Source organism: Etheostoma cragini, chromosome 22, assembly GCF_013103735.1.
Source record: "Etheostoma cragini isolate CJK2018 chromosome 22, CSU_Ecrag_1.0, whole genome shotgun sequence".
Taxonomy (NCBI): domain Eukaryota; kingdom Metazoa; phylum Chordata; class Actinopteri; order Perciformes; family Percidae; genus Etheostoma; species Etheostoma cragini.
Genome location: NC_048428.1, coordinates 11,265,730 through 11,275,396, shown reverse-complemented (window position 1 = coordinate 11,275,396; position 9,667 = coordinate 11,265,730). Strand labels below are relative to the sequence as shown.

The following is a 9,667-nucleotide window of genomic DNA, read 5'->3' as shown; positions in this document are numbered from 1 at the left end:
AAGGCTGTGCACTAATAAAGAGAACAAACAGCTCCTCTGATGCTCTGCCAGACCACAACTCAGGAAGACAGTCCATGCTCAAGTGGATCTGCAAAAACACAAACAGGGTAATATATTGGTCTGCCTATGTCTAGTTTTGTAAGACCTATAGATAGTTGATCATTTCTATTTTTAATTTTCGATAATTTCTCCACTCTATAGTTTTTTGTTGTTGTATATTTTAATTTATTTTATGATGCATTGTTATTCCTTATTCAACTGAAATGTGGACGTTAAAGTAAAACAGCTTATTTATATAGAGAGGCAATTAAATGGTTTTGATAGCAGACATGAGAATCGGAGAGATGGATTAATTGAGATGTTTTTATCTCTGAGAGGTTAATTGCACTGTGACTGGCTTTGTGAATGGAGCCAGCCAACACAGTGCTTCCTCCTCCTCCTCCTCCTCCTCCTCCTCCCCCCCCCTCCCTCCTCCTCCTCCTCCTCCAGGAGCAGCAGTGCCAAATTGGCAGCACAGGGTGCCCAGGTGCCAGCAGAAATAAATGTGATTAGATATCAGATCAGCAAGCACAGAGAGAGACTCAACTATCCAACCTGTAACTATTTCCAACCGGCAGATTTCCCCTCATAGCTCCATCCCGACACCGCTCTGTGTCACCCCCAATACAGGAAGTATCAAGGTTGGGTGCCAATCCCTCACCTCGTTCGCCGTGCGCCCTCCCTCCTCCTACTCCTCCTTTCTCCTCGGTGTAATGCAAACCTCGTGATCATCCATTCAGCGGTGACTAATAAGCCGACTAGGCGAGGGCCAGGCAAGCCAAAAGTATCTAGGAGGCGGACAGGTGTCGCGGAAGTTTACACTTGCAGAGGCGCATCCCTCCGCGTCTTTTTGTCATTATCTGGGATAACGCGAAAGAGACTGTAACTGGCGGTCATCCGGCACCCACTGATCCTGTGTAAGTGATTCTCCACATCAACTCACTGCTAATATGTGATTGTTACCCTGATGTGATGAGCAACATGAATGACTGGAACATGAGTCTTGGTGAGGTGGCTGCTTCCACATGTGTGTGATTTAGAGGATCGGTTGCACGCGTGCGTAGCTTGATATGAAAACGCACGTTTCTGTGAAATGTCTTTGATCACCTTTATTCTGCACCGTTCGCTGCAAACTGCCTGCTTTACTGTCCATGTATAGCTGACATTTGTCACCGAGGCATTTTACACAGATGTTGTCATGCAGTCGACCAGTCTAGCGGTCTGAATGAAATGCTGCTACAACGAGGGGAAGTGCGGTATTTGTTTGCGGGATGCGAGGTGGATGTAATCAGGTAGTTTTGCCTCACAGTCCTCTCTAAAGCAGAGGGCCTATCTCGATTTGTATATCCATCTTTATCCTTATTTGTGAGTGACTCAACAGCCACTAATGTAAATCGAATTGTTTCGGATTTTATCTGGAAAAATAAGTCCCATAAGCTAAAGAATAATGTATTATCCAGTAGTAAAGCAGGAGGAGGTCTTGAAGTCCTACATTACAGTGCCACTGTGAACACCTTTAGAGTTAACTGGTTAAAATGATCTCTTAAAAACCCTGAGTCAATTTGGTATTTTATCCCAAATTTAATTTTCCACAAAATTGGAGGTCCCTCCTTTGTTTTAAAAGAAAGTAAATGGCCAATTAAATGATCAAAATTCTATTGGCGAGCCCTTCTAGCTTGGAAGCTTTTGTCCAAGACTTTCCTATATGGAACAATTGTAACGTGCACTACTTGTTAATTGATTCTAAAGAGATTTAAATCACATTTACAGTTTATGAATATACAGTTTTCCAATTCCTTTCAGAGAAGTTAACTTGGACAATTCTACTTATAAAATATTACTTAACCTATGATGCACATCATATATCACAGCCTTTACTATCAATGGATGGAATTGAACTAACACACAAAGTTTAACGATAAGCATAATTCGCCAAAAAATCACAAATCGAATACTGTAGAATACAGTTGTGCCAAGGGGAAAGTTTATGTGGAGATCAAAAGTGAGAACATAAATTGGAGAAGGGCTTGGCTTCCAGCGTATAAGTACTATGTTTCTAAGAAAGCCCAGGAAGTACACCTCAAAAGTTTACATTACACATACCCTACTAATCACCTTGTTGCTAGATTTGCCGATATTGACTCTTCCTGTACAGTTTGTGAACAGAATATTGAAACAATGCCTCAGCTTTTTTATGATTGTAAAATTTCCAAAAGATTTTGGACAGATTTGGAGTCTTACTTCTTTGAACCCACCAACTTTGTCTACTCCTTTAACCCTAAAGATAACATATGCTACAACGATAATTCAAATAATGATGCACTAGAGTATCTTACTAATTTTGTTCTGCATGCAAAATTCTTTATTCACAAGCAGAAACTCACGTCCTAATTTTATACCCTTTTCTCATAGAATTTAAATCTCCTATTGAAGTCACGTATAGGTTGGATAACAAGAAAAGTATTAAAATTGTGGATCCTGTAGAGTATTGTTTTCCTGAAACCTCTGACTAACTAGACTTTTGTCTTCTTTATTTTTTGTTTTATCTGTAACAGTCTTTTTTCTTGTTGCATTGCCTTGTACATAATTTTATTAATATAAATTTTTATAAATATCGCCGTACGATTGTACACTTGTTTATGTACTAGTATGGCTTACCTGATTCTTTGTATCCTTCAATTTGTCAATAAAAAAAGAAAAAAAAATTGCCTCACAGCTCGACCCAGTCCAGAGTGTTGAGAAGAAACTGAAACCAGATGCAGCAGGTGCAGGATGAGACTCCTCTTTTATGGGATAGGGACAGTGGTTTTATTAGTTGAAGCCATTCGACATAAAGTCACGTTTTGTCTCAGAGCCATGGTTGCAAAAAAAAAAAACTTTAACCCCAAAGATTTCCAAGCTGAAAATCCTTATTTGGCAGCAGCGGGTGTGCAGGTTGCTTAACTAAGCTCCGTGCAGTTTATTTCTGTTGTTTTGTTTGGTGGTGAAGACTATCACCTGTTGACAACAGATATCTTGTGAAGCTCTTTAGTCAGACACCAGGAATACTTTCACCCACATACTGGAAGAATCAGTCTGCTATTCTGAGCGATTCATTCAAGAAAAAAATGGAGATCACTCAGCCAGAATTTCAACCCATTCTTAGAGTTGGATGTGTTTGAGCTCAACACGTTGTCACATGCACAGTCTATTACTGTATATAGCCTATATATCACAGTTTCAAGTGAGATCCTAGATTATTTTGAAACTACTCAATGACATAATCGTTCGTAATTACCTTTTTAAACTCTCTCTGTGCGGTTAAATGCAGTTCCCATGTGTTCAAACAAGGTGTATAGTCCACATGTCAACCTCCATACATGACATAAAGATCATTGATTCAAAATACTTTACTTTTTCAAGACATAACTTTGATTGTCTTCAACTTTCTCCCATCCTCTGCAACCATAGATGGTTTGCTTCAGCGGCATTGAGGATGGTTTTACCACATATAAAAAAAAAAAAGTGATGTCAGTGCACATTATCTATTGTGTTTCAAGCTGATATTGCTTTATAAAGGCAATACTGGCCAACATTCTGCATATTATGGAATTCTTTGAAGCATTTAGTTCATTTGCCGATGCTAATGTTTGTAACTGCTCGTCCCTTAAGGATTTTCGGTATGAATGAGGTTCCGTGGTTGACTGGTGTTATTAAATTCCTGACTGCCGACTGGCCGGTTCACACTTGGCTTCACACTTCACATCTAGTCAGATGGTGGAGCAGTTGGAGGAATACTAATCCTGAGTTGAGATGCAGTATTTTCCCTTAACTAAAAACGGAACTACAATCCTGTAGTCCAAAATTGTTGTTGCTTTTCTTTTCTCTTTTCTCTGGATGTCAGTTTGACAGATAATGTTCATATCCTGGGGTTGCAAAAACACCTTGAACACCAATGTTTGAGCTGTCGTATGGATGTAGGAAGACAAATGACCAGAGAGACAAAAAGGCCATCACACACACAAAAACAGAGCTCGGGTGGTAAAGGAGTTACAGAAAGCTATTCTCAAATACTTTTAGTGAAGGATAATCTCCACCACATGTTTCACAATCATGAATGCATCACACAGAATACTTTTGAATGGCTGTAAATGCAGATCTGCAAAGGCAGGTCACTTCAGTGAAGTCAATGTCAGTCTCCTTCCTTTTGGCTGTGACGAAACGCTGATCCAATGGAGAGTGTCTAAAACAAGCAGTTCATTTAGCGCTTGGCTGCACCTGCCCTTTTAGCGCTCCAACGGGGCCTTGTCCTCAGCTCGCCCATCCACTGCTGACTCTCTGTGGTGATACACAGCAGCAGAGCCAAGTGCTCTACAGCAGAGATCATCAGCAGCGGGTCCTCAGAGTATGTTCAGAGTGATGCCAAATCATGTTAAAAAAATCTAAATATTTTTGATGAATTAGCCTATTTGTGAAAAAAAAGGATTAATACATTGAAATAAGCTTACTATAGGTAAGGTAGACAGTGTAAGCATGAGCCTACTGAAAATAGAAAGTGAGAAAACACTGAATATTGGTATTATGAATGTTTGAAAATATCCCTGACACAACACTAGAAAGGTGTTAAAAATCAGACACATGTACGCATAGACATTGCACATGTCCCTGTGTGCGCACATCTTTCCTGTCAAACAAATACAGTTATTGAATAAAAAAATCAAAATATTAGGTCAGGAGAGGATACGTTGTGGATCTCCCCCCCCCCCCCTCTCTCTTTCTCTCTCTCTGTGCAGACAGGCAGACAGGCTAATTTTTTATTTGACAAGGAACTGCAGGTGAATAGGATACATAGGAACAAAATTCCTAAAACATAGCACCACTGAAATTCCCCAGTTAATGACTTAAATCAAGAGCCTTTGCCCCAGAAATCTTTAAATATGCAGATTCATTTAGAAGAAATCTACAGATGCAGCCTAAAACAAATACCATCTAAATATGTATTGTAGAAGTTATATTTCCTTTAGGGAAATGAAGACATGGAAGGAAAAGAGACCAATATCTAAAAATTGACCACAACATGAAACATGATTTTGATTGTAAGTTCCTCATCTACTAACAGTGCTTTTAGTTATGTTTGCAGTTCTTTTTGTAAAATTAACAAAATAGCAGTGTTATTTATTCCCGTAACACCAAAAGAATTTAAACGAATGATTGCCATTTGTAAAATAAACACATTATAAGTCAAACCATGCCGCTCTCGTTGGTGCAATCAATTATTCTATAAATGTACGTGAAACTGGTAGCATAGAAAACATGAACATTGTGGCAGGGTTTTCATTGCTATTGCCTGCTCTTGTTATTAACCTAGAAAATACTAAAAAAGACCATGGTCTCTGTGTAAACTGATTATTTTGTAGAAATTTGTTAAGTATTAAAGGATTGTGTGACATAAATGAGTGTGCTCATTTGGATAAGTCCATAGAAGTTGTTACTTGCAGTTAATGTTTGCATGACAATTTTCGCTAGCTGATAATAATAATAATAATAATCATATACATTTTTTACTATAGCCACTATCTTTCCCTACACATAACTCTTTACTGATGCTGTCATGCACAGAAATTGCAGAAAGCAAGAATTTACTAAATGTTTGCACCGAAGGTAATCTTGCAGAATCGTCTAATATTGACCTTCTTGTCTGGCGATAGAGTTGAAAAACAAATCTCTGAGAGTTGAGCACAGCATACTTCCCCGTGTGTGTGTGTGTGTGTGTGTGTGTGTGTGTGTGTGTGTGTGTGTGTGTGTGTGTGTGTGTGTGTGTGTGTGTGTGTGTGTGTGTGTGTGTGTGTGTGTGTGTGTGTGTGTGTGTGTGTGTGTGTGTGTGTGTGTGTGTGTGTGTGTGAAGTCCGTGCTTCATGCGTGTACAGTAATACGTGGATGTTTGCTTGCGTCTTATTGCAAATTGTCACAAGTGAAAATGGATTGTCTGTGTACAGTTGCTGGCTGCCCCAAAGTATGTGCGTCACCAACGCTTCAGACATAAATGATGCTCCATCCCCGTCCTTGACACCACTCACTATAAAAAGAAGGCCTGGATAATTGACTTCCCTTGTGGCTATACAATAATGGCCGTACAGTAATGGTGCATTAACCTCCGCTATACATTAGGAGAGATGGGGACTGATGACACCTGCTAATTTTAGTTTTCTGGATAAACTAAGAAAGGCCTGAGAAGTTGTGAGTATTGGTTCTTTGCATGAAGTGAAGCTTTACATTGCATTTTGGGGGGGGTTTTGTAGAAATTTCACTCTGAAATTAGCTGAGATACCGCTTTGTCGTGAAGACGGAAGAATTTCAGACCAAGATAGTGAAACTTCCGGTGTGAAACAATTATCAGTCTTCATGCTTTGCTGAGCTAACCTGCTGTTGGTTGTAGCTTCATATTGAAAATATACTAAATAGACGTCAGTGGTATAAATGAGTTGTACATTGATTTTGCTTACTAATACAATAAAGCTAGGGTGACAAGTTTTTACACCACGGGCATTCTTGCTTATCTTTTTATATTAGTTTTTGTGTTCCCCAAATTACTTCTAGTTCATACCATTACACACAAATGCATACTGTAAAATTTAAAGAGCTCTGCAAAATTGAAGGCTCAGGTAATATAGTTCCTTGCCTGTGATATGTAGGATCTGTCTGTCACCTTGTGTGTGTGTGTGTATATATGTGTATGTGTGTATAATATTTGATTCTGTCAGACTAGGTAGCTTTTCTAGAGGCCAGGGCAAGGTCTCTTATCACAAAGGTTGAATGAGGAGCGTTTTTGGATGGCATTGTGACAGTCTGTATTTACACTGTATGATATCAAATATGTATCTGAGACTGAGACTCTTTTCCACTTTAGCTGAGAATGTGATAAAAGCTCTTTCTCACACTGCCCTTTTTTGTATTTTGCCCTTGTGGGTTTTATATTTTCACTGATACAAATGACTCATAAAAGCATCTGATGGAGATGTCTGTAAGCATAAAATAATAACTCAAAACACAGTATTCCTCTGGTTTTCCCTTAAGCTTCTCATCAAAATGACAAACACTCTTAAATATTAGACAAATGTAATTAGGTTTATTTTATTGCATGTATGCTCCAGGAAGTCCAGCAGTGATCGATAATATTAAAAAGTGAATGGTTGTCGTGCAGAAGCAGGATCATCAGCTCAATTTGGTTTTCTGTATTTAGAATATAAAATTCAACAAAGTTGAACAGCAGTCTGTCATGAGACAGGCCCTGAGTTGAACTGGAGGAAGAATAAGTGATGTGCTGAGCGAGAGGAGAGACTCTGTCGATGAAGCTATTGGACCAATAATAGAACAGACATAATTGTCTGGCCTTCTGAGTCATCATTGCTCTCTCCGCTGCCAGTGCTCTCCTATCCTGTTTCGACGCTGCAGTTAATGGACCATCTCCTTCTGTCCATCTACTCATCTGTCTCGGCTTCTCTCTTCCCCCCATCATCCCTTTGTTTTAGTGTTATGGGCCGGCCCATGGTATCTCACCCTCGCAGTCACCCTTTCTGCACTTCTTTTCCTTACGTGTGTCACCCCCTAACTTTAAAATATTAATATTACAGTGTGGTCCAAAGGCCCACTATCAAAAAATTCAATACATGATTTCACTATAGTGCTGTATAGCTGAATAATGTATATGGATAAGGAAAATGACCTAGATAATGTGAGGTTTACGGCTGGATTGCAGCCAAGTGTAATGTATACAGGATGTTAACATTAGCGCACAGTGATCCTCATACCAGACAAGATGATCCATTCCAAAGCAAAGAAAATTCCTAAACGTGACATCTGTCATCCTGTAACGACTGTGTTTGTTGACACTAGACAGTCTTCACAGTTACCCGCCTGCCTTGTTTGCTGTATGCAAAAACATGTAATTTGAATGTCTGATGTGGTGAGTAAAGCTACTGTGCACTCACTTGCATATAGTGATGTTAATATATTGCCATTCGAGGTTGTAGTTCGTGGTGATGTTGAATTGTGTTTACAATGTTAGCAGCTTATAATATAAAGAGCTGTCAAAGGTTCTACTTGAAATATTTAAACTCACTAGACTTTAAGAGACTTGGTTGGATCCTGTCATTAAACCAGGTGACTGTTTTTCTGTGTCCTTATCTGACATCAACATTATGCTTTATGATGAATCATGCACAAGGTTAAGGATTAATACAAATTGTTTGATTAATTGATTGCTAACTCTTAATGACTTTGATGCCCTGCCATATTTGTGGTATAGGGAGGGTAATATTTGTTATCTTGGTTCAAATACTGTTGCGTAAAAGGACAATTTTCCATCCACTGTATTTTCCATCTGGTTTTAATGAAATTTTTAGCTGCTCAAGAGATCTTGCTGCAGTCTAGCAACAACTGTAGTCCCACAGTAGGCTATATTTTGTTCACAAGTCATTAAGTTAAACATTGTATCATTATTTGCATAGTGATATTTTGTTTTTTTTACAGTATGTTGGATTTCTGTTCTGATAGGCTGTGAACCTTTGAGTGTTATGCTTCTGTTCGTTACACCATAAGCTGGGCCAGAATCCTATTGATGTTGTAATTCCGTAGCTAATAGAGATTGATGAAAGTCATAATTTACTGAATACCAGGTGTACAAGAAGTCAAATGTCTGGCATAATAATGTTTAGCTTGAAACTAATGAATTAATTCCTCACAAAACTAATTTTAAATGTCTCCATCCCTCTGTTCTTCCTCCAGGGTTGTCTCAGCCTCGACCCCCAGAGCAGCCCCCTCGTCCTCACCTCTTGGACCAGCAGCTCAGCGTGGCGAGGCCAGGGAAGATGGGCCGGAAACTGGACCTTTCAGGCCTGACTGACGATGAGGCGGAGCACATCTTGAAAGTTGTCCAGCGAGACATGAAGCTGCGAAAGAAAGAGGAAGAGAGGCTGAGGTGAGATGGGATTCCCCTGCCAGCGCTTTTGTTTCTAGTAGTTTTACAAATTGAAGGCGACACATGCAGGGTGATTTGAGTGGAGCTGATAAAAAGGGATGACACTCGCCTGTGAGTAAATATGACCAGATATAGTTGTGTCCAGCTGGCTCAGCTGACAAAAACCCTTCTACATCCACATATAGGCTACATTGCCCTTTCTACTTTACGATACATAACAAGTAATACATTTTTAGTATTGACAAGACCAGAAACAAGTCTAAAGGTGTAAGGAATGGATTCAATTGTGTGTTTATCTGCTCTAATGTAACCTGCCGATGTTAGCGTCTGGCTAGCTTACCACCTACAGTAGTAACCACATTTTACTTCCAAAGAACAAATATTATTTTGTTGGTTTACAGGTTAACTTAGAATAAAACCTGTTCAAGAGTGGAACGTTCAACCTGAAAGAACCAAATGTTTTTTTTTTTTCAGAGTTTAAAACCGTTCAGGATGCTCACTTTTTTGCCTGAGGCTTGTAACTTTAGCTTCAGCATATTAGCATAACGTATGTGTAATCATGTGTTTTTTCTCTCGTTAGCTAGCTAGCTAGCTAAGCTGATAAAATCGCCACAATCCTCATTTCAGCCAACAAACATTATGGTTGCTGGCCAGAAATTAAGACTTCTTTTT

At 39.2% G+C, this 9,667-nt stretch overlaps 1 protein-coding gene across 4 annotated transcripts in view; it reads left to right on the top strand.

Moving 5' to 3' along the window:
- The first annotated feature begins 723 nt into the window (after positions 1 to 723).
- myrip (myosin VIIA and Rab interacting protein) overlaps positions 724 to 9,667 on the top strand; it is a 107,230-nt gene continuing 98,286 nt past the window's right edge. For all 4 annotated transcript variants that reach the window (XM_034862123.1, XM_034862122.1, XM_034862121.1 and 1 more), the window contains exons 1-2: positions 724 to 956; positions 8,803 to 8,995. In XM_034862123.1, the coding sequence (XP_034718014.1) occupies positions 8,886 to 8,995 (110 nt within the window). In that variant the 5' untranslated portion in view covers positions 724 to 956; positions 8,803 to 8,885. The remainder of the gene's footprint in view (positions 957 to 8,802; positions 8,996 to 9,667) is intronic.